The sequence below is a fragment of the Mustela lutreola genome, chromosome 1 (assembly GCF_030435805.1).
Source record: "Mustela lutreola isolate mMusLut2 chromosome 1, mMusLut2.pri, whole genome shotgun sequence".
Lineage (NCBI taxonomy): Eukaryota > Metazoa > Chordata > Mammalia > Carnivora > Mustelidae > Mustela > Mustela lutreola.
The window spans coordinates 247924349-247949934 of NC_081290.1; the positions used below are offsets into that span (position 1 = coordinate 247924349).

The 25586-nt window shown below is 41.9% G+C and overlaps 1 protein-coding gene across 2 annotated transcripts in view; it reads left to right on the forward strand.

Moving 5' to 3' along the window:
* GTF2H1 (general transcription factor IIH subunit 1) overlaps positions 1-11905 on the forward strand; it is a 38997-nt gene extending 27092 nt beyond the window's left edge. For both annotated transcript variants that reach the window (XM_059137783.1, XM_059137794.1), the window contains exons 12-15: positions 2930-3020; positions 3471-3586; positions 4869-4961; positions 10879-11905. In XM_059137783.1, coding sequence (XP_058993766.1) covers positions 2930-3020; positions 3471-3586; positions 4869-4961; positions 10879-10965 — 387 coding nt within the window. In that variant the 3' untranslated portion in view covers positions 10966-11905. The remainder of the gene's footprint in view (positions 1-2929; positions 3021-3470; positions 3587-4868; positions 4962-10878) is intronic.
* The last annotated feature ends 13681 nt before the right edge of the window (positions 11906-25586 follow it).

The following is a 25586-nucleotide window of genomic DNA, read 5'->3' on the forward strand; positions in this document are numbered from 1 at the left end:
CAGATGGAACCATTTTTCAGTCTTTCTTTGTATTTTCATGATCTTGATATTTTATTTATTTTTAAAGATTTTATTTGTTTATTTGACAGAGAGAGAGATCACAAGTAGGCAGGGAAGCAGGCAGAGAGAGAGGAGGAAGCAGGGTCCCTGCCAAGCAGAGAGCCCAACGTGGGGCTCGATCCCAGGACCCTGGGACCATGACCCAAGCCGAAGGCAGAGGCCCCAACCCACTGAACCACCCAGGCGCCCCTGAGCTTGATATTTTAGTAAAAGCTAGTTTTTTTGCAAAATTACTTCAATTTGAGTTTCTCTAGTGTTTCCTCACGATTGGATTCACATTATGCGTTTTTGGCAGGAATATCACAGAAGTGAGGTGTAGTCCTTAGTGTATCCTATCAGGAGGCATGTATTTATTTTTCCTAACTTCCAATCACTCGGGTAAGGTAGTATCTACTTGGTTTCTCAACCAAAACGTTACTGTTTTTCCCTTTGTAATGAGTTATTTTGAGAGATACTTTGAGGCTATATAAATACTGTATTTTGTATCAAACTCTTAGCTGTGAATTTTGTAGACTCCATTGGTGATTTCTTACCAGAAACAGTGCTGTAGTGGTGGTTAAATGGGATAAGAGTGAGCAAGTACACAAGCAGTGGGAGGGGCAGAGGAAGAGCATCTTAAACAGGCTCCACACTGAACGTAGAGTCTGACGCAGGACTCAGTCTCACGACCCAGAAAGCATGATCTGAGCTGAAGTCAAGAGTTGGACGCCCAACTGACTAAGCTGCCCTGGTGCCCCAAATGGTGATTTTCTAATTCCATCATCCCTTCTACATGTGGTGACACTTTGCTAAGACAAAGAGCTTCCTTTCTTGCATATTTATTTATATCACAGAAGAGTCATGGTTTCTTAGGTTATTCTTTGGGTTATGAACTGTTGCTGTTTTTTGGTTTTTTGTTAAACCAAAGTATGATTTACATACAGTAAAATTACCTTTTTTTAGTCTCCTGGAAATTTTAATAAACATAAACAGTTGTGTAAGCACTTACACAATAAGTAAAAAAGCAGTTTTTTCACCTCCAGAAATGTACCCATGCTTCTTTATAAACATCAACATTCTGACAGTGTCTTCATCAATTTTTGAGTACCTTACTTTATAGAACAATGAGATAGATATTCTAGGTTTGTCTTAAGCTTTCCCCACTCCAGCCACAAAATCTTCTTTAGTACTGAGTAAATTTGGGGGCGCCTGGGTGGCTCAGTTGGTCACGCATCCCACTCTTGATTTCAGTTGAGGTCATGGTATCAGGTCATGGGGTTGAACCCCGCATCAGACTCTCTACTCAGCATGGAGTCTGCTTGAGATTCTCTCTCTGTAGAATAAATAAATAAATCCTTAAAAAAAAAAAAAGAAAGAAAGAAAAGAAACTACAACCTGGGTACAGTGTCCTCACTGCTGTTGGGGTATCATTTGCTGCCAGTGTTACCGTCCCTTCCACGGGCAGAGCTGAGAAATATATATATATGCATATATATGCACACATAATAAATTTGGCATTACTTGACGACTTTTTCTTTCTGGAATACAATTGTCCAGCATCTGGCCCTTGGGCCCAAGTAGACCATTCTAACTTTTTTAAGCTGTGGTCCATCTTAAAGATTTATTTATTTATTTATTTGACAGAGAGAAATCACAAGTAGATGGAGAGGCAGGCAGAGAGAGAGAGAGAGAGAGGGAAGCAGGCTCCCTGCCGAGCAGAGAGCCCGATGCGGGACTCGATCCCAGGACCCTGAGATCATGACCTGAGCCGAAGGCAGCGGCTTAACCCACTGAGCCACCCAGGCGCCCAAGCTGTGGTCCATCTTAGATATTTAAATTCTTCCCCACACCTATTCTGCATCCCAGAAATAATGCTGTATCTGAGATGCATGGATTGAGACAGAAAGGCCCAAGAAGTTCTCTGTCCTTGGGTGTGTATATCTGAGTGCAGCCCAGGGCTAGTCATCAATCACTGAAGCTTCTGGTTCTGACACGTCATAACATTTCTGACAAAAGGAAGTAGGAATGGCATGAACGCCCAAGTTCCCTTGACTCATGGTTGTCATGTTCTGTACGCTTACTCCAAGCTGAAATTTTGTTTTCATCCAGTCCATATACACATGGATTTCAGCTTACAAAAACATCATTGAAAAGCCTTAGAAAGGGGTGCCTGGATGGCTCAGTCATTAAGCATCTGCATCTGGCTCGTGTTGTGGTCCCAGGGTCCTGGGATCGAGCCTACACAGGCTCCCTGCTCCGCAGAGAGCCTGTTTGTCCCTCTCCCACTGCCCCTGCTTGTGTTCCTTCCCTTGCTGTCTCTCTCAAAAAATAAAAAAAAGAAAGAAAGAAAAGCGTTAGACATACTAACCCTGCACTTGAGCTATTCACGGAATGATTTGTTCCTCTGTAACCACAATGCCTGGCACTTGTTAGTCAGTCACTGAATAGATAGGCCAATTACTTCCCTAACTGTTGATACTGATAGAATGGGGAGTATGTTTTTCCCCTTTGGTTAGTTGTATTCACTTCCTTGGAAAATAATAGATGATCTATTTCTGCTCTGTTGAGGTTTTTGTTTCCCCAGCTGCCAGCAAGTATATGTTAATGTGTTGTTTTACTTCACAAATTGAGTTGGTGCTTAAGAAAGGGCTTTTACTCCGCAAAAAGGTGAGTTTTGAGGCCTAGAGTCTTGCCCAGTATTGCTGGAAGACTGGTAGACACTCTCTTTCTGTGCACACTGTGTTTCTGGCCTCAAGCGAAGTCCTTCACTCTGGCTGCTATAAATTATGTATTGTGATATGGGAATAAAGATGTATGCTGTAAAACTGAAATGGGAAGTAAGGAAGATGGCAGGAAGAGGAAACCCACTTTGTGTGTCCGTTTCTTTCAGGTTCTCTCAAGTAGCGCTGCCAGTAGTACGATCACAACGCTGTCACCCGGAGGAGCACTTATGCAGGGAGGGACCCAGCAAGCCATAAACCGTACGTGCAGAGCCACTTTCTCACTGATTAAAGCTCTAAAGAGCGAGTTGGGAGGAATGCTAAAGTAATTAGATTGGATTTTCTTTGGGGCATTTCTGACACTTCTGTTTTTATGCATATAGATCCTGAGATCTATTTAGAAAAGAACTTAGGTTTCATAATTATCTTAATATTACGAACAGTGGTACATTGTTAGTCTCCCTATATTATATGAAAAGCTTTCTTTTTTGCTTTCTAACCTCTTAGATTAAAGAGAAACCTGAAAATTGCTCCAAAATCTCAGGGAATTTGAATTCTAACATAGCAACAAAATCATTACCTTACCTCAGGTTAGCACATCCTGGCTTGGCATTGGCTAAGTGCACATGGGCAGATTTATTCTGTTAGTGGTCCTTCTTTCAGAGTATCCATATGTGGAAATAACTTTTATCCTATTCTTTTTTTCTACAGAGATGGTGCCAAATGATATTCAGTCTGAATTGAAACACCTTTATGTGGCTGTTGGGGAACTTCTACGGCACTTCTGGTCCTGCTTCCCTGTTAATACGCCATTCCTAGAAGAAAAGGTCAGAATTGATTCCAAACACAGCCAGCTATGTGGTAGTATGACTTAGCGACATGTTATTTTTGAAATCAGAAAATTGTATTGTGTGTTTACCATGTGCTAGCCACTCGGATAGCTACTTGCATATGTTAATTTAAGCCTGCAGCATCTTAATGGAGTAGGTATTCAGACCCATTTTATAGATGAAGAAGCTTGAGATTCAGACAAGCTTATAACTTACGATTGTACATCTTAAAACTTGTGTCAAGCTGTAAGCCACTGGTTGCAAATAAAGAATGGAGACCCAAACAAGTTACATCAATAAAATTACTTATTTGGTATATTTTGTAGAGATAATGAAATTCAGACTGAGATTGACAACAAATATAGCACTAGCTATTTAACACTAATACCCTTTAACCAATTAAAGGACAGTTGACAAATGGGAAAATATTTATAGTATTAATATTAATAGTTTAACTATATAGATTACCCTCTTAAACAACTCTTAAGAGAAAAGGTTAAATACACCATTAAAAATAATAGGCAAGTCTGGGGATAAAAATACATGTTTATAAAAAATAAAAAATTTTAAAAAAAATATTAGGCAAGAGACTTTCAGCAGGCATCTCACTAAAGAATGAGATGAAGAAAGAAATTTTCATACTCATTAGTAGTCAAATAAATTATCTTTGAAGCTACAGTGAAAGAGCGTTTTTTTAATCTGTGGTTTTAAAAATAACAAAAAATTTAAAATTATCAGTGATGGCCCGTTTGCTAAGAGTCCTTTCTTCCATTACTCATACTGCCTTTTTAAAAAATGCTTTGACCCAGAAATTCAATGTTAGGAATTTAAGGTAAGGAAATAATTAAGAATATTTAGCAGTAGAGATGTTCCTCTACCACTGTCTCTGAAGCAAATGTGGAAGTGGCCTAATTAGCTACCAGAAGGGGTTTAATTAAGAAGCATTTGCTGTGCATACTTTGAAATACAATGCATCCATTTTAAATGATGACTTAAGTAAGGATTTAATGACTGAAAGATGTTCATGTTAAGTAAAATTTTAAAACAGTATAATAAATGTGTTTTTACACATACATAAAAAATATTGAGAGGGGTATGAATTATAAACCACAGTGTTTATGAACTGCTGAGTGGTGGTAGATACTGTTTCTTTGCCTGAAGCCAGTTAATCTAGTTTTAAAAAAATAAATAAGTAACCTTCCTATGTGTGTTTTTCTCTTGCTCCCTGTAGGTTCTTTGAGATTTCTGTATAATTTATTATTTTTGTCATCTTTTGTAGGTAGTAAAAATGAAAAGTAATTTGGAACGATTTCAAGTTACGAAACTCTGCCCATTCCAAGAAAAAATTCGGAGACAGTATTTAAGCACAAATGTAAGGCAACAATATGGTTTTGGCCTGATTTTCTTTCTCTGAGTTGCAAAAAGGTGAAATTAACTTTGTTTTCATGTGAATGAGTAGATACATTTGGGGTTTCTTTTTTTTTTTTTTTCCTGTTGCTCAGAGTGTGTTTTTTTGTTGTTGGGGGTTTTTTGCCTTTTTTTTTTTTGGTAATCTTTGTACCCAGTGTGGGGTTCTTAAGAGTGGCATGCTTTTCCAACTGAGCCAGCCAGGTGCCCCTCTTGAGTACTAGTTTTGTTTTGTTTTGTTTTTGTTTTTTAAGATTTTATTTATTTATTTGACAGACAGAGATCACAAGTAGGCAGAGAGAGAGGAGGAGGCAGGCTTCCGGCTGAGTAGAGAGCCCAATGAGGGGCTCAATCCCAGGACCCTGAGATCATGACCTGAGCTGAAGGCAGAGGCTTTAACCCACTGAGCCACCCAGGCGCCCCTTTTTTTTCTTATTTAAATAAAGATTTCATTCACCTATTTGACAGAGAGAGAGATCACAGTAGGCAGAGAGGCAGGCAGAGGGGGGGGGAAGCAGGGTCCCCGCTGAGCAAAGAGCCCGACTCGGGGCTCAATCCCAGGACCCCGAGATCATGACCTGAGCCGAAGGCAGAGGTTCAACCCACTGAGCCACCCAGGCGCCCCATGAGTACTAGTTTTTAAATACAAAATGTATCATACCTTCAGAAGAGTGTATAAAATACCTAATACTTTTTAAAACAATAAAACAAGTATTTACCCACAAACCATCATAAGAAATGAAGCAATGCCAATACCCATAGATATTCCCTATCTAGTTGCCTACCCCTCCCTCTTCAGTCTTCCAAGGCCACCACTAACCCCAGCATTTGTAATAAGTCCATGAGGTAGGTTGGTTGGTTGGTTGGTTTACTTAAAACACTCTGTCTCGGGGCGCCTGGGTGGCTCAGTGGGTTAAGCCGCTGCCTTCAGCTCAGGTCATGATGTCAGGGTCCTGGGATCGAGTCCCACATCGGGCTCTCTGCTCAGCAGGGAGCCTGCTTCCTCCTCTCTCTCTGCCTGCCTCTGCCTACTTGTGATCTCTGTCTGTCAAATAAATAAAATTTTTTAAAAAATAAATAAATAAAAATTAAAAAAAAAAAAACAACACTCTGTCTCCATGGTGGGGCTTGAACTCAACCCCACGTCAAGAGTTGCATCCTCTACCAGCTGAGCCTGCCAAATGCCCCAATCGTCTCTACATTTTGTTCTGTAGATTTAGAACCTATGTGTATGTCCCTAAAAAATTATTATTTTGAAAACCTGAGGAGCAAGCACAAATCTAACCCTGCAAAAGAAGGACAGAATTGCTACTCTTTAACAGGAGACCTCAGAGTGGCTGCCTTATGGTCTGCCTTCTGCTTCCCTGATTGCTTACAGTAGGGTGGGGCTGTGGGTGATGGAGCAAGTGCAAAGTGTTTTAAGATTTTATTTATTCATTTGACAGAGATCACAAGTAGGCAGAGAGGCAGGCAGAGAGAGAGAGGAGGAAGCAGGCTCCCCGCGGAGCAGAGAGTCCGATGTGGGGCTCGATCCCAGGACCCTGGGATCATGACCCGAGCCGAAGGCAGAGGCTTTAACCCACTGAGCCACCCAGGCGCCCCTTAACATTGCTTTTACTGCAAGGCTAGAGCAACCTGCAGGAGACAATTTTTTGTATCTGTTATGCGCTCTTCTCTGAGATAAAGGGGAAGGAAGAGTATATACAAATTTAGTATTTCAATAAGTAGGTTAATCAAAAGGTGTTTTACAATTGAAAGCTGAAAATTCTTCATCAGTAAAGTTTTTGGTGTTTATTCCCTAAATGTTCTAAGTGGTTTTTCTCAAAATGATAGTACTACTTACAATCAGGAAAGAAGTTTGAAATACCTTCCTACAAGAGAGCAAGGACAGACAACACATAAGTTTCAGTTCACGTGCCCTTCTTGATTGTAACTGCCTGGAATACTGTGGTAAAAAGGACTCTGAGACCATGTACATGTATTACCTCAAAGACGTTGCAGATTTGGTTCCAGAGCACTGCAATAAAGTGATGTAAATTATTTTTTCTGTTTTCCAGCGCATGTAAAAGTTAGGTTTACACTTTCCTGTAGTCTATTAAGTGTGCAGTAACATTACATCTTAAAAAAAAACATTTTATATCCCTTTTTTTTCCTTAAAATTTTATTTACTTACTTGAGAGAGCACAAGCAGGGAGGAGAGAGAGAAGCAGGGAGCCTCATATGGGGCTTGATCCCAGGACCTCGAGATCACAACCTGAGCCAAAGGCAGACGCACAACCAACTGAGGCACTGCAGTACATCCCTTAATTAAAAATGGCTAAAACTTCTATCCTCCTCAACTTTCAGAGAGTCATAATCTTTTTGCTTGTGGAGGGTCTTACCTCTGTGTGGGTGGCTGCTGAAGGTTGGGGTGGCTGTGGCAATTTCATAAAATAAGACAGCAGTGAAATATGCTGCATCAATGGGCTATTCCTTCCACAAACAGTTTCTCTGTAGCATGGGGTGCTGTGTGTGAGCATTTCACCCATATTAGAGCTTCTTCAGAGTCAGTCCTCTCAAATCTTGCCGCTGCTTTATCAGTTAAGTTTATGTAATATTCTAAACCCCCTGTTGTCATTTCACAACATCTTCACCAGAAGTAGATTCCATCTCAAGAAACCACTTTCTTTGCTCATCCCTGAGAAGCAACTCCTTTGATGCCCGTCATTCAGTCACATGTTCAGGCTCCTCTTCTAATTCTAGTTCTCTTACTGTTTCCACCACCTTGCAGTTCCTTCCTCCATTGAAGTCTTGAACCATTCAGAATTAACTATGAGGGTTGGAATCAGCTTCTTTCAAATTCCTGTTAATGTTGATATTTGACCTCTTACCATGAATCACGACCATTCTTAATGGCATCTAGAATGGTGAATCCTTAATTTTTTTCTTTTTTCTTTTTTTAATTTTATTTATTTATTTATTTATTTATTTATTTATTTATTTGAGAGAGGGAGAGAGAGTACACAAAAGCAGGGGGAGAGGCAGAGGGAGGGAGAGAAGCAGACTCCCCGCTGAGCAGGGAGCCCCTCAACTCCAGGCTCTGGGATCATGACCTGAGCTGAAGGCAGTCACTTAACCACTTGAGCCACCCAGGTGCCAATAGAAATGTGAATCCTTTCCAGAAGGTTTTCATTTTACTTTGATAGATCCCTCAGGAATCCCTATGTATGGCATCTAAAGCCTTATGAATTGTATTTCTTAAATAGTAAGACTTAGAAGTCAAAATTACTACTCAAATTCATGGGCTACAGAATTATGTTGGGTTAGCAGGTATGAAAGCAACATTCATTTGTACATCTCCATCAGAGCTCCAGGGTGACCAGGTACATTGTCAATGAACAGTAATATTTCAAAAGGAATCTTTTTCTGAGTAGGTCTCGACAGTGGACTTAATATTCACTAAACCATGTTATAAATAGATGTGCTATCATCCAGGCTTTGTTCTGTGTATAGAGCACAGGCAGAAGAGATTTATTATAATTCTTAACAGCCTTAGGGTAATCGAATGGTAAGTGAGCATTGGCTAAAACTTAAAGTCACCAACTGCATTAGTTCCTAATAAGGGGATCAGCCTGTCCTTGGAACTTTTGAAGCCTGGCATTGACTTCTCTCTAGCTTTGAAAGTCCTAGATGGCATCTTCCAGTAGAAGGCTGTTTTGTCTCTATTCAAAATCTATTGGTTAGTGTAGCTACCTTCATTAGTTAACTTAGCTCGATCTTCTGGAGAACTCTGTAGCTTCTGCATCAGCACTTGCCGCTTCACCTTGCACTTTCCTGTTACAGAGTCTGCTTTTTTCCTTAAATTCATGACTCAGCTTCTGCTGGCTTCAGACTTTCCTTCTGCAGCTTCTTCACTTCTCTCAGCCTTCATAGAACTGAAGAGAATTAGGGCCTTCCTCTTCATTACCAGATCACTAAAACTTCATGTCAGCAATAAGGCTGTTCTGCTTTCTTACCATCCATTCATATGTTCACTGGAATAACACTTAATGTTTTTGAAGAACTTTTCCTTTGCATTCACAACTTGGCTAACAGGCACAGTGAGGCTTAGCTTTCAGCCTGTCTCAGCTTTCAACACACCTTCCTCACTAACCTAAATCATTTCTACCTTTTGATTTTAAAGTGGGCAATGTGTGACTCTTCCTTTCACTTGAACACTTGGAGGCCATTATAGGGTTATTAATTGGCTTCATTTCAGTATTACGTGTTAGTGAATAGGGAGTCCTGGGTTGGGGTAAGGAACAGCCATTCAGTGGAAGTCAGAACACAACATTTATCTATTAAGTTTGCCATCTTATATGCATGGTTCAAGGTGCCCCCAAACAATTGCACAAACATCAAAGTCACACTGGCTACAGATTACCATAACAATATAATGATGAAAAACTTTGAAATGTTGCTAGAACTACCAAAATTGAGAGACATTGAGTGAGCAAATGCTGCTGATAAGATGGTACTGATAGACTTAATCAGTGCAGTGCTGTTGCAGACCTTCAGTTTATTTAAAAAAAAAAAAAAAGTACATAAGCATAAAATGTTGCATAATAAGGTTTGCCTGTACAGCCTTACATGAGGGTATGGCATTCATCTCCTAATTGGCATTGTGGAACCACTGGTGCCCATCAAGCAAATTAAATTATTTTTATGTATTTTCCAGACAGAACTAAATAGCCTAATACCTCATCGCCTCCCCCACCATAATGATAGCAGATGGGGTAAATAAGAGTGTTTTGTTTTGTTTTGTTAATTCTTTTTTTTCACCAAAGATTTTATTTATTTATTAGACAGAGATTACAAGTAGGTTGAGAGGCAGGCAGAGAGAGAGGAGGAAGCAGGCTCCCTGCTGAGCAGAGAGTCTGATGCAGGGCTTGATCCCAGGACCCTGGGATCACGACCTGAGCAGAAGGCAGAGGCTTTAACCCACTGAGCCACCCAGGTGCCCCTTGTTTTTTTAATTCTGCCTCAGACTGAATCTAATTCATTGCCATACTACAAGGATTTAGGACTTCCTGTCCCTATCCACATACTGCCAGAACTGGTTTACAGGTTTTATAAGACTGTTAACTTCCAACCACATAAACACTGTCCATCTCCACAAAGAAATGTTCTGAAGACATTTTCCTTCAGGAGTCTTTAACAGCTTAGATCAGTGTGGTCCTGTTGACTGACTGCTAGTTATATCCATGACAAGGGTAAAGTCCTTTTCTACTCAAGATACATAGTCCTTACCTAAGGTATGACAATAGTACCTAGTGAAGCATTGACACCATTTATATTTTCTTTAATCTACTGAGTTATATTGAAATTCTGTAACATTGGAGCTGGAAAAGACCATTAAAAACTTGGAAAAGTGCTTCACAAGATTGGCTGTGTAGCAAAATTAGCTACAGGAGCTTTTGAACATCAAAGATCTCATCCTACACCTGCTACATCAGAATCTTCAGGAGAGTAAGGCATTTTTTTCACCTGTTCTATAAAATAATGTTGATGCCACCATCCTGGCTTTAGCCCACAGACTAGTGTTTAATCTAGAAATCATCATATTAGTACACCTCCTTCACTTGACAGAAGAAACTGAGCCTAGAGCCCAGTTGCAACTTCCGTGTTGTCTTATAGTCGGTTAATGACAAGCCAGACACTGCAATCCAGTGTGAACTCCAGCCTCTATCCCACCATCTCTTAACCTTTTATACCCTCACCGAGGGCTTGCAAGTTGCCTCATTGGGGTAATATAAATGAGCTTGGAAACTACACTCCGAAGTATGTGCCCGATCTGGATCAGAGGCATTCACTTCCCCAGCCTTTGCCCAGTTATTGCTTAAGTGTCTTGCTGTGTTTTTCAGTTGGTAAGTCACATAGAAGAGATGCTGCAGACCGCCTACAACAAGCTCCACAAGTGGCAGTCACGGCGTCTCATGAAGAAAACGTGAAGGATCTGTGGCTCTTGCAAGTTTTTGTGAAATTGAGAGAACTGTGACCTGCAGTGACTCTGGAAACCTGGCCTGAGACATGCCAGTGATCACACAGAAGTGACGAACGTCTGAACCACGCCAACTCTTGGAGCTGATGTTGTACTTGCACATTGTGACCTGAAAGGAAAGGAACTGTGACTAAACTCAAAGCTGGGGAGGTAAATAAGGCAGAACCAAAATGAGCTAAGTTGCAGATACATACGTGTGTGTGTGTGTGTGTGTGTGTGTACACACACACACATGTTTATCTTAAAGAGACACTGTTTACTGCAGTTACTCAGGAACTGCTTTTGATTCACATTAAGCTGCTTTCAGAAATTTAAAAAAAAGAACTTTTTAAAAGGGTGCATTGATAAAATCTGAGGTGTTGTTTTTTTTTTCTTTGTAAATTTTTTCCTAAGTTTATGGCACAGGGTACACCTTAAGTATTTCTCCTCCATCCTCCACTTGGATCCTCAAGCTGTACTGAATTCTAGTTGTCCCTTACATCAGCAGGTTAAGAGAGTACTTTCAAGTAAAGCAGAAGGAGACTGTTGCTCAACCATCAGGAAACAGTTATAGTCAGAAGACATCATTGGTCCTGTGTTTCCTACGGAAATAAGAAACAATAAATGTTGCACTGAATGTTTGTGGTTTGGAGTCCCTAAATGATTAAGAGGGAACATATTTGGAGAAAGTTGCGTGGGGGGTTTTTATGCAGAATTTTGTCAGAAGACAATGGCGCTGCATGTTTTTCTTTGAGTGCAAATGTACATTGCTAAGATTTTTTTTTAAGATGGCATGTGCTTTGAAAAGAGGAAATTGCATTTTTAAGAGTTTAAAAATCTTATGAGTGAGAAATATAAGAAATCTTACTTATTTTCACCTCTTTAGAAAAAAATAAAAGATGTTTCTCATATCTCCTTTTCTCCAGTATCTGTTACTGTCCTTGGCGAACCGATAATCATTGCATAGTGATTGAAAAGACTAAATGCAAAAAAAAAAAAAAAAATCTTGTTTCTGGAATTATGCCATATTTTGTTCCTAAAAGGATCAACTCCCTGTTTAAGACTTTATAGATGTCTTACATTTTAAAAGTAAAACTTTTTATAGATAACTCTTTTAGCAGTTAAGACATCTTGTGGTTTCTCATGTGTTATATTTACTTGGGTGGTCCACTCATTCTTTTTTAAAGCCATTGTACAAGCTGGTTATCTTTCCTTTTTTTTTCTTTTTAAAAAAATTTTTTGTTTTATTGGAGTATGGTTGACATACAGTGTTATCTGGGTTTCAGGTGTATCACATAGTAATTCAGCAACTCTCCATGTTATGCTCTGTGTTCACAAGTGTAGCAACCATCTGTCACCATTTATTGCAGTACCATTGACTATATTCTGTATGCTGTACCTTCCATCCTTGTGACTGATTCCGTAACTGGAAACCCTGATCATCTTTCATATAATGGCTACAACAGGCTGAAAAGCTGGACTTTGAAGTGGTAAAAGAAAAGGGACAACCTCCCTTTTGGCTTCAGTCTTCCCATTTCTCCTTCAGATCCGTAGAGTAGTGGTAATCTCTTACACCTTACAGTTTTACAGGGTGCTTTTCAAATGTCTTATCTCGACAGTTACTCTAAGCAATAGCAATGGGGCAGGTAGAAGAATGTTGGAAATAGAAGAGTTTGTTTGTCGGGAAAGGCAGTTGTAAACAAATGCTCTGTTGAGTGCTCTGTTAAAGATTAAGTGATCAATGTAATGGAGACCGAAAAAAGAAACCATTTTGGGGAACTGGGTTACCTCTTTACTAAAGAGGTAATATTTTAGCTAAGCCTTGCAGGTTGAAGAGGGCAAAGCATGATGAAGGTAGGAGAGCTTGGGAAAAGACCTTAATGTGTTAGATTGGATGATTGGGAATGACAAGTAAATGACTGGGAAAATCAGTGTAATTCAGGTTGTGAATGGTTTTGCATGCCAAAGTAGGAAATTCAGACCTTATCCTTTAGGCATGGGTTATGTCAGAGAAAATTTTGAGTAAGTTGTTTTTATGAGGATGGGATGGTTGGTTGTAGATTAAAAGTCTGACAGTTAGGAAGGCCAAACCCCTAAAAGGCTTTTGGATCAGACTGGAAACTAGGTCCAAATTAAAGTGGAGTTCTAGAAATTAGGAGGGGATGAGTAAAGACATTCTTAAGGTATGTGACCAACTCTCATAGGAAATGAAGGATTTAAGGGTGATTTCACCGGAAATAGCTCTCAATTTCATGTCTAGCTTGTGTTTAAAGTATTTGATCCTTGGTGTCTTTTTAAAGTGAACGTTGGCTGCCATTTAGACCTATTACTTTTCCTACCTTTCCACTGTGGAAAATGATAGCGCTTTTCTGGCTGTATGTCAACTTCATTCTCACAATAACCGTGAAATGGGTAGGTTAAACATTATTTTACAAATTAGAATTTTTTTCCCCCTAAGGACTTTATTTATTTGACAGGGAGAGAGAGACAGTGAGAGAGGGAACACAAGCAGGGGGAGAGGGAGAGGAAGAAGCAGCTTCCCACAGAGCAGAGAGCCTGATATGCGGGGCTGCATCCCAGGACCCTGGGAACATGACCTGAGCTGAAGGCAGACGCTTAATGACTGAGCCACCCAGGAACCCAAGAAATGGTTTAGACGTTAAGTGATTTACCCGGATTCACAGACCCAGTAAGTACCAGAGCTAGGATTTACCCCGAACTTCTAAGCTGTGCAGTCCCTTAGGAATAAGATCCTTGTGTAGTTGGAAGCTTTTATTCCCCAACTCATGCCTCCTTTGGCTAGTTTTTCTTTTGACTGCCCTTTTATTACTATCTCTAATTCTATTCTGTATTGCTTTCTTTTAGAGAGCTCACAAGTAGGCAGAGAGGCAGGCAGAGAGGGGCATGGGAAAGCAGGCTCCCCACTGAGCAGAGAGCCCAACTCGGGGCTCGATCCCAGGACCCTGACCCCAAAGGCAATAGCTCAACCCACTGAGCCACCCAGGTGCCCCCTGTATTGCTTTTATATCAAATCACAGTATAGAGTTAGTCTGCCTAATGGGTCCCATTAGCCCAGTGGGCTGCAGAATATAATGGATGTGCATCCTGCCTTAGGAGAATGAGTTTCCCCTGGAAAGAAGAAAGTCCGTAGTGCTAGTCTGCTTTGGACTTACACTACAAAATGAATAGCTGTGTTGTGATGCCCACTTCAGTCTGGAAAACTAAAGAATTCTTTTACACCTGTACCTAGAAATAGATAGGTAACCTACTCTTCTGGGGGGTGCAGTTTAATGCAAAAATTGATGTCCAGTTGGTATATATACCATCTGGAGCCAACAGCGGCCCTGGGATGGAAAGCTGCCCGTTTTAAACTTAGATTTGCTGTCTCCAGTTTCAGGACTTGCACGGGATTCCTCAGTGTGTTACCTCTGCCCTTTCCCAGTTTAGCTTCTTGAAGACTCAGCTGTTCTCCCAGTTCCTGAGGCCAGGGGAATCTCAGTTATTTTCAGTGCTTAAACTGTCCAGAGTTAGAGCATTGTCTAGAACCGGGTTCAGGGGTGGTCAGCCCTCAGTTTGCAGTCTGTGTTCTTGCTTGAGGGTATTCAAGTCACTGAAAGGACTTTAGAATTCCAGCTTTGGAACCACAGAATCCAGTTTCCATCATCTTTTATAGAGTTCCTAATACATACGACAAATGTAGATTTGGACCTGTTGAGGTAGAGACTCATTCCAATTCCTCTCACTGTTCCCCCACCCCATTCCAACAATGCACTGAGAATACAACCTGAGAAACAGACTTTCTCTGGCCGCCTAGCAGCTTGGTCTGTGTATTGTGATGGCTGATATTAGAAATAGACTGAAGTCAAAGATAAATTCTGGCTTAAATTTAAATTCTACTTTTCTGTAGTCATAGAAATAAATAACATAATGGTACTTAAACCCAACCTGTTAACAATTATATTAAATGTAAACACACTGAACACTTCAAAAAACAAAATTTGGTCAGATTAAAAAATAACACTTAGTTATACACTAGTTATAATTACAAAAATGTCCACATTTACCTCACTGGACTTGCCCTCCCATCAGGTGTCAAGTTCAAGTTCACTAGGTGTTAGAGCTCAAAGTTCTTTATTACTCAGATTTATTTTTCTCATTCTAGTAGCTAACTGTAATGAACAGATCTGTGAAAATGAATGACTTACACGATCATTACCATTGGTGTCATTTTAAAAATTATTATGAAAGTACAATTTTTTTTTAAGATTTTATTTATTTACTTGACAGAGAGAGATCACAAGTAGGCAGAGAGGCAGGCAGAGAGAGAGAGAGGGAAGCAGGCTCCCTGCTGAGAAGAGAGCCCGATGCGGGACTCGATCCCAGGACCCCGAGATCATGACCTGAGCTGAAGGCAGAGGCTTTAACCCACTGAGCCACCCAGGCACCCCGAAAGTACAATTGTTTTAAGGGTCAAACAGTATTGAAGTATATAAACTAGAAGGTGCTTCTGTACCCTTATCACCAAATCTCACTGTGCTGAGATAATCTTTTTTTTTTTTTAAGATTTTATTTATTTATTTGACAGAGAGAGATCACAAGTAGGCAGAGAAGCAGGCAGAGAGAGAGAGAGAGAGAGAGAGAGGGAAGCAGGCTCCCTGCTGAGAAGAGAGCCCGATGCAGGACTCTATCCCAGGACCCTGAGATCATGACCTGAGCCGAAGGCAGTGGCTTAACCCACTGAGCCACCCAGGCGCCCCTGTGCTGAGATAATCTTCTGTGCATTTTCTTTTCTTTTTTTTTTCTTTGCAGATTTTATTTATTTATTTGGCAGCATGGGCAGGGGGAGAGGAAGAAGCAGACTTCCCAATGATCAGGGAATCCGATGTGGGGCTTGATCCCAAGACCTTGGGATCCTGACCTCAGCTGAAGGCAGACACTTAACCGACTGAACCACCCAGCACCCCTCTTTCTTAATTTTCAGATTTTATTTTTTTAATAGCATGGGCAGGGGCAGGGTGGGGAGAGACAGAGGAACAAGAAAGACTCCACACTGAGCAGGGAGCCTGATACAGGGCTTGATCCCAGAACCCTGAGATCATGACCTGAGCTAAAGTCACACTTAACCAACTGAGCCACCCAGGCGCCCCTCAGTGCATTTTCTCATGGATATTTTTCTCTCCACTCAAAATTAACTTTTTTTTCTGGGGCACCTGAGTGGCTCAGTTGGTTAAGCATCTGACTTGTGATTTCAGCTCAGGTCATGATCTCAGAGTTGTGAGATCAAGCCCCATTCGAGCTCCATACTCAATGCAGAATCTGCTTGAGAGTCTATCTCTCCTTCTTCTGCCCCTTCCCCTCTCGTGTGCATGTGTGTACTCTCTCTCAAATAAATAAATCTAAAAAAACATTATTTTTCTAGTTTACAACCTGAGATTTTTCTGGCAAGAGATGTCTGTGCATATATTCTTGATCTTTAAGATAAACCTTGATAATGGGTCTCTTTAGAGAATCCATTTAGGGTCCTACTTCTGCAAGCCAAATTTTTGTAAATTTTGGTCCTATCCAGTAGTGTATTGTTCTGGCACTTGGTTATCCATAAGAACAGGCTATTCCTGGCCTGAATACAAAAATTGCTTGGCTTTACATGTACAATCAGATCCTATCACCAAGAACATTTGCATCCACAGATATAAGGAGTAGAGAAAAACAGTGTGCCCAGTTGGGAGTGGTTGCATCCTCGTGAGCAGTAGAGACATGTTCTAGCAGTGCTGTTTGGATTCGAATTGCAACTCCATAGCTCACTAGCTATGTGACCTTAGACAATTTAATCTGTGCCTCCATTTTTTTCATCTATAAAATAGGCATTTTAATAGTACTTTATTGATAAGGTGGTTATGATAGAATATCATAACATTTATCACAATGTTTATCACAAGCCTTTAAGGCACTTGGAGCAGAGTCCAGCACATGTGAGAGCTGTGTGAGTATTTGCTGTGCTTAAAGTTGATACTGGTTTTTGGGGCGCCTGGGTAGCTCAGTGGGTTAAAGTCTCTGCCTTCAGCTCAGGTCATGATCTTAGGATCCTGGGATCGAGTCCCGAACCAGGCTCTCTGCTCAGCGGGGAGCCTGCTTCCTCCTCTCTCTCTGCCTGCCTCTCTGCCTACTTGTGACCTCTGTCTGTCAAATAAATAAAATCTTTAAAAAAAAAAAAAAAAAAAAAAAGCTGATACCAATTTTCACTGAGCCTCACAGTGGCTTGACTTCATTGTTGAAAACCTAAAAGGAAGAAAATTTCCCCAAAGAACAGTAAAAGTGCTTTCTTCTGTACTTTAATCCCCCAAAGTACTGCCTGAGTCTTAGTTTCATGGCTCACCTTCCAAAGTCATTTTGTGTGGTACCCTGCATTCTCCAAATTAGGAACTTTTTTTTTTTAATATTATTAATTAATTTATTTGACAGAGAGGGAAATCACAAGTAGGCAGAAGTAGGCAGAGAGGCAGGCAGAGAAGGAGAAGCAGGCTCCCTGCTGAGCAGAGAGCCTGTTGTGGGGCTCGATCCCAGGACCCTGGGATCATGACCTGAGCCAAAGGCAGAGGCTTAACCCACTGAGCCACCCAGGTGCCCCAGGAACTTTTTTATGTATAAATTGCTTATGACTTATTTCACACCTCAGTCGCAGTATTTATAAAATAAACTCTTTTCGTTGGGAAACAAAGAGACTTCTGTGTTCTTGCCTGAGGTGTAACATGTAAATACAAGTCAAAGAACAGCTGCAAACCAAAGGATACTATAAACTAGAATCCAAAATGCATTCCAAATTAATGTTGCACTTCATACTGCTTGATATTTAGAGGAAAAAAGATTTGCATTTATGAGTGTTAGGAAAGCACATACTAGCACATACTATTATTTTTTTTTTAAGATTTTATTTTTTTGCAGAGAACACAAGTAGGCAGAGAGGCAGGCAGAGAGAGAGAGAGGAGGAAGCAGGCTCCCGCCGAGCAGAGAGCCCGATGTGGGGCTCGATCCCAGGACCCTGAGATCATGACCTGAGCTAAAGACAGAGGCTTTAACCCACTGAGCCACCCAGGCACCCGATACTATTATCTTTTAACTACTTGCTGAGACTTTCTTTAAAATAGTAGTGGGATTGAGGCATGGGCAGGTCCCAACCTGTCCGTGGTTTGGGATTGCCATTTGCCTCTTAAAGTAGAGGGTTTGTCTGCTAGGAAGACAAAGTCGTCTTCTCCACTGAAAAAGCCTCCTACATAGTTGATTTTGACATCTTCCAGGAGTAGGGAGTCAGAATTTGAGGCCTCATGAGCCTGGGTTTTCTCTTCTTTTTCTTTTTTCTTTTTTTTTTTTTAGGTTTTACTTATTTGACAGAGAGGGAACACAAGGGGGGGGTGGGGGATTGTGAGAGGGAAAAGCAGGCTTCCTGCTGAGCAGAGAGCCCAGTGCAGGGCTCGATCCCAGGACCCTCGGATCGTGACCTGAGCCGAAAGCAGATGCTTAACAGCTGAGCCACCCAGGTGCCCCTGAGCCTGGGTTTTCAGCTGAGATGGAGAGCAGACAGTGGTATAACCAGAAAGCCCAGAGCAGGGTGTACCTGCCTCTAGGACCCACTAGGATCCAGCCTGGGCTTCGTGACAGTGATATAAGTGGACTCCTTAACAATACATACTAACAATCATAAAATGAAGATAAAAAGATAGAGGTTGGGCCCAAACTTGAGGGAAAGGAAAAAGTTGCCTGGAGAGCAACCCTGAAACTTAATTCAATAGGTGCAAAGGGTTTCTTTTCAAAACAAAGTCATGAACAGGCTTCAGTGAACATGTCCACAGACCTCAGTATGGTGATTTGATATCTACAATTGTAGCTTAGGCAAGAAGGAATTTCTTTTTTAATTTCCTTTAAAGATTTATATAATTGAGAGAGTGAGCAAAAGAGAGAGCATGAATGGGGTGAGGGGCAGAGGGAGAAGCAGATGGCCCACTGAGCAGGGAGCCTCATGCGGGCCTCCATTCCAGGACTCCAGGATCACGATCTGAGCCAAAGGCAGATGCTTAACCGACTGAGCCACCCAGGGACCCCGCAAGAAGGAATTTCTTTAAAAACATGATAGTGATCCATTTTCTGTGTTACATGAATAGACTGGTAAAAAACCTAATGTGATTAAGCAGTCAAGCTCTACAGTTTAGCTGCCTGGGTTCAAATTTCAGCCCTGCCACTTACTAGTGGTGTGAGTACTTAGTGTCTTCATGCCTGTTTTCTCATCTGTAAAATGGGCATACTAATAGTACTTGTAGATTTATTGTAGTTAAATGAGCTAATAAATGTAAGTGCTTAGAATACTGCTTGGCACAAATTAAGCAATAAATGCTCTGCCTGTCATTTATTATCATCATCTTCATCATCATCATCATTTTCAGCTCAAATCTTATTAACTCCGGCGAGTATATAATATCAACATTGATAGGCATCTGAGGCAGAGAATGAAAGAAAGATATTGATATCTGTTAGGTCTATTTGCCAGATATATGCCATGCATAAGTATATTCTTATTTAATGCTCAGGATTCTTTCAGCAGTGATTTACCAAGCCCCTACTATGGGTCAGTCCGCAGTGCCCACCTTATAAAGTCTCCAGTTGTGAAAAGGCACTGTCCTAGATGATGGGTGAAATCGACCGTGCCCTCATCAGGCTCACTTAAGAATAAAGCGAGGCTTGAGAAGGTCAAACAACTCTCCTAAAGCCCCTGACTCCGAACTTGGGAGCAGAGAGCTGACTCGAATGCCGCTCTTGAATGTAAGATCTGTGCAGCTGCAAACGATTGGGCCCTGTCTCCCCACCCTGCTCAGGCAGGCTGGAACTTTCTCTCCTACCTGCTATAAATAATGGAGCGAGGGAGAGCTATTTTATTTCTGTCAGGCCACACACTGACAAGCACAGATGGCTCTGAAGCCGACAGACTGCTTCATTCTCCTGATGTGCAATGAAGGGGACAGATTCTTGGAGCTGAAGCTGCCAGGGAGGGGCGCCTGGGTGGCTCACTGTGCTAAGTGTCTGCCTTCAGCTTGGGTCATGATCCCAGGGTCCTGGGATCGAGTCCTGCATCAAGTCCTGCATTAGGTCCACATCGGGCTCCCTGCTCAGCGGAGAGCCTGCTTTTCACTCTCTCTGCCTGCTGCTCCTCCTGCTTGTGCGCTTTTTCTCTCTCTCAAATAATTAAATAAACTTTTTTTTTAAAGGGAGGGGTGCCTGGGTGACTCAGTTGTTAAGCGTCTGCCTTTGGCTCAGGACATGATCTCAGGGTTCTGGGATCGAGCCCCACGTTGGGCTCCCTGCTCAGCAGGAAACCTGCTTCTCCCTCTCCCACTCCCCCTGCTTATAGTCCCTCTCTCACTGTCTTTCTCTCTGTGTCAAATAAATAAAATCTTTAAAAATAATAATAACAATAAATAATAAAGCTGGTAGGGAGAGCCACACAGGCTTAAACTCTTCTGTTGCATATAATGGATGCCACTAAGCATCAATTATATACTAGGTCCTCAAAAGAATAAAAGGACCTTCACTGTCCTGTTTTCTCCAGACATTGGACCTTTTAAAAATTGTGTTCTCTAGAGGCACCTGGGTGGCTCAGTGGGTTAAGCTGCTGCCTTCGGCTCAGGTCATGATCTCAGAGTCCTGGGATGGAGCTCAGAGTCCTGGGATCAAGCCCCGCATCGGGCTCTCTGCTCAGCAGGGAGCCTGCTTCCTCTTCTCTCTTTGCCTGCTTGTGATCTCTCTCTGTCAAATAAATAAAATCTTTAAAAAAAATTGTGTTCTCTAGCAAAGACATATATACCTGTTCATAATTTTATTTTTTTAAGTTTGTGGGGTTTTTTTTGTAATTTAATCTCTATACCCCATGTGGTGCTCAAACTCACAATCCTGGGACGCCTGGGTGGCTCAGTTGGTTAAGCAGCTGCCTTCGGCTCAGGTCATGATCCCAGCGTCCTGGGAAGAGTCCCACATCGGGCTCCTTGCTCGGCAGGGAGCCTGCCTCTCCCTCTGCCTCTGCCTGCCACTCTGTCTGCCTGTGCTCGCTCTCTCTCTCTCTCTCTCCCTCTCTCTCGCTGACAAATAAATAAATAAAATCTTAAAAAAAAAAAAAAACTCACAATCCTGAGATCAAGAGTCATGTACTCTTCCAATTGAGCCAGCCAGGGGCCCCAACCTACTTGTGAATTTAAAAAGTCAGAAGTAGGGGCGCCTGGATGGCTCAGTGGGTTAAAGCCTCTGCCTTCGGCTCAGGTCATGATCCCAGGGTCTGCTCAGTAGGGAGCCTGCTTCCCCCTCTCTCTCTGCCTGCCTCTCTGTCTGTCAAATAAATAAATAAAATCTTTTAAAAAAAGAAGCACTACAAGGCACATACCAAAACATGTCTACCAACCCACTGCTCCCTGCTCTGTATTCCCTCTTCACAGAATCAATCACTTTCAACTCCTTTCACTTACATACAATTTTTTCTTAATGTATCAATTTTGTTATTATCTGCTGACTTTCTATTTTGGTAGTAGAGGATTTAGTGTTCTTGTATCATTATTCCCATGTCCCTCTCTCCACCCCAATATAATTATTTCACAGCCTTTTTTTTTTTTAAGATTTTATGTATTTATTTGAAAGAGAGAGTGGGAGAGAGAGAGCAGGGGGAGAGGGAAAAAGGGAGAAGCAGACTCCCGGGCTGAGCAGGGAGCCCATTGTGGGGCTGGATCCCAGGACTCTCAGATCATGACCGGAGCCGAAGGCAGACACCTAACTGACTGAGCCACCCAGGCTCCCCCTATTTCACAGCTTTTTGATAATCAGTAGTCATTATAATAATTAATAATCAATAATTAATTAAAATTAATTATTATAATTATTGTTATAATAATTAATTAATTAATTAATAATCATTTTGATTATGTAAATATTGTTCCATGCCACAGTCATGGTCCTGGCAGGAAACAAAGGGCACCCTCAAATTGGGGAATTTGCGAAGGTTAATGAAGGGACTGTTTACAAAGGTGTGGGCAGAGTATGGAGAAACTGTAGGAATAGGGTAGTACCCCAACCTACCAGGCCTAGGCCTGATGCAGTGATGGAAAGGAGTGGTTCCCAGAAGAGAAGACAGGAGTAGAGCGACACAGCCCACCCATGGTCCCATGGGGAGAAGGTCTGCCTCTCCCTTTCTCCCAGTCTCCTCCAGGGAAGGCAGAGGCAGAGGGCATGGGGCACTGCTGCTGTGTGGTTCATTCAGGTCTGTTCCCAGGGCCCAGAGCAGGGTTGGGGAAGAGGAGAGTGACTCGGCAGGGCAAACAGAAGACCAACATTGCAGCCAGGCAGGGGGCTAGATCCAACCTGTGTTTTCTTTTCTTTTTTTTTTTTTTTAAGTTTTTAATTAGTTGGCATACAGCGCTAGATTAGTTTCAGATGTCCAGTATAGTGATGCAACAGTTCTGTCACCCTGTGCTCACCACAAGTACGCTCCTTAATCCCCATCATCTATTTCCCCCATCTCCCCATCCCCCCCACACCCTCTTCCCCTCTGGTGACCATCAGTTTGCTCTCTATAGTTAAGAGTCTGCTCTTGGTTTTCCTCTTTCTTTTTCCCCTTTGCTTGGTTTTTTTTTTTTTTTTAAATTCCATATGTGAGTGAAATCATATGGTATTTGTCTTTCTCTGACTGACTTCGCTTAGCATTGACCAACATTTTTGTCTTTCCTGGGAAAACCTCATCAGAGTCTGCAGCTTGGTTGATCTTCTGACACTGCTGTGGCTACTTCTCCAAACAGTGAAAAAACTATAAAACCTCTCAGCTAGCTCTTGTATTTGAGTGAGATACTTGAAAGCAGCTTCAAAGCTCAATGTGCAGAGGCAAGCCTGTCAGGTAGAGGGCTTCCTGGGGGTCACTGCAGAGGGAAGCCTGCTATCCACCCATGACTCTTCAAATGTCGGTATTGGGGGACTTCTCTCTGGGGCCCTTTAGTCTCTCTGGGGAAGGTGCCTCCATGTATCTACCTGGGAATGTTTTAGCCTAGATGCTTTCTGGGAATTGCCTCAGGAATTCTGTTCAGCATATAGACATTCTTTTCTGTTCCTGTATTTAGGGCCACTCACCATACCTCTCACTGTGCCTGGGTCCTGATTCATCTTCCCAAAGACTAAACCTCCCATTTTCAGTGAGGGTAGACCCGGGAAAGAGTTCTTCCGTTTCACAGGGTGGCGATAGGCATGTAGGAGTCCCAACAGTCCCTTGTATCCCTTGTTCCAGCCCCACACTTTACTTCTACCTTCCACAGGAGCTGCTACCTCCAATTCCTAGTTGCAGGGGAAATCAGCTTCTACCTCTTTACCATGTCCTGGGGAGGCTTGGCTTTCATTCTGGCATGAGTCATGCTGATTTCAACTTTGTAAAACCATGTCAGCAAACATCACCTGTGGTGGTCTCCTTTCCCAATCTCTTCCATCTTCGTGTGATTATAACTTTGTGTGTTCTTTTCCCATCAGTACAGTTTAGCTAAGATAAACATATGAATTCAATCCACCATGTTTAACCAAAGATTCACTAGTGATGAATTTCGGAGATGTTTTACTTTATTTAGTAGGTCTAGGTGAATGGTCATCAGTTCATGACTAGAGGCCCCATAAGGTGATTGCTCTAAATCAGTATTACCCACACAGCTATTAGCTGGCCTCAGTTCCTTGTGATACAGTAGGCCAAAGTTCATCTTCTTTTTTTTTTTTTTAAGATTTTATTTATTTGACAGAGAGAGACACAGCGAGAAAGGGAACATAAGCAGGGGGGAATGCAAGAGGGAGAAGCAGGCTCCCCATGGAGCAGGGAGCCCAATGCGGGGCCCGATCCCAGGACCCTGGGATCATGACCTGAGCCTAAGGCAGACGTCCAATAACTGAGCCACCCAGGCACCCCTAGGTCAAAGTTCTTAACATGTTCCTAAGTATTCTCTTACTAAGTTCTTCACTAGCCCAGTGTTTTCTAAGTCATGGTTAGCATACCTCCAAGGGCTTGATTAAGTATCAGATGAAAGAGCACTTCACAATTGTAATAGCTGTGTATTTTACTCTGTGTGTGTATATAACTAGTATATCAGGCCCATATTTTGCTAAGAATGAATTAAAAAACAGTGAATTGATTTAAAGGAAAGTGTTCAGGGGGACCCGGGTGTCTCAGTCAGTTAAGCATGTGACTCTTGATCTCAGCACAGGTCTTCTTTTCTTTTTCTTAAGATTTTTATTTATTTATTTGACAGATAGTGATCACAAGTAGGCAGAGAGAGAGAGAGGAGGAAGCAGGCTCCCTGCTGAGCAGAGAGCCCGGTGTGGGGCTCGATCCCAGGACCCTGGGACCATGACCTGAGCTGAAGGCAAAGGCTTTAACCCACTGAGCCACCCAGGGACCCCTCAGCACAGGTCTTGATCTCAGGGTCCTGAGTTTGAGCCCAGCTTGGGGCACGGAGCCTACTTGAAAGAAAAAGAAAAGAGGGAGGGAGGATGGAAGGGGGAAATTGTTGAATAAATTTTAGTGTAGGTGCTATTCAGGCATGGTAAGCATCGTGAAGATGACTAAAATTTGGTAAACACTAATCCTGAGTTGCAACGAGCTAGTGCTGCATGATCCAGAAAGGAGATTTATGCACATCGCTTTCCAAAATAGCCCTGGATGTATGCTCTTCTCCTACTGCTGGTCCACAAACTGGAGTAGAAACTAAGGACTGCCCTTACAGGAACCAAAAATAATCTTAAAATAAAAGAGGAACGCCTTATTACTTAGTACTATAGTTAGTTATATATCTACATAGTTATATCTCTTTAGTTATATATATAGTTCGTTTTATATATATATATGAGCTGGGCTGGGCTGGCCAGGGAGGGGCCAAACCAAAACCAATTTGTTTCTGTGGAATGAGTGTTAGAAATGCTTCTGCCCTGGTTTGAGTTAGCTGATTCTGAATGGCCAGAGGCTATCAGCAGGGGGTCAGAGCCAGAATAGCAAAGTAGACCTTCTAGAAACTGCCTCCATCTTAGGGCTGTATTTCTGCTGCCAGGAACCTCCCTTCCTTTGCACCTTTGCTCCTGCTGCCCTGAGCTTCCAGGTGAGCATATGGGAGGAATTGTAATTGACAGTTTTCTGGTGTGTTTAGTTCTTAGCCCCAGGGAAGGCAACTGGCTCAGTGCCTGTCTTAGAACTGCCCCTGGCATATCTCCAGCCCAACAAGACAGTGCCAGTTGGGAAGCATGTTGTATCAGAGATCTTTCCTGGCTCCTGCGGGTTGTCCCCCTTATTAGATGGAGCTCTTGAGAGCTTCCCAGAAAGTGTCCCAGAGTGCAACATTCCAGATCTCCCCAAAGGAAGAGAAAAGGGAACTAATATTTCTTGAGCATCATTTATTTTATCGTATTTTATTTTATTTATTTTGTTTTATTAGTTTTTTTTTTTAAAGATTTTATTTATTTGAGAGAGAGAGAACACAAGAAGGGGGAGACTCAGAGGGAGAAGCAGACTCCCTGCTGAGCTGGAAACCCCATGCGGGACTTGATCATGAG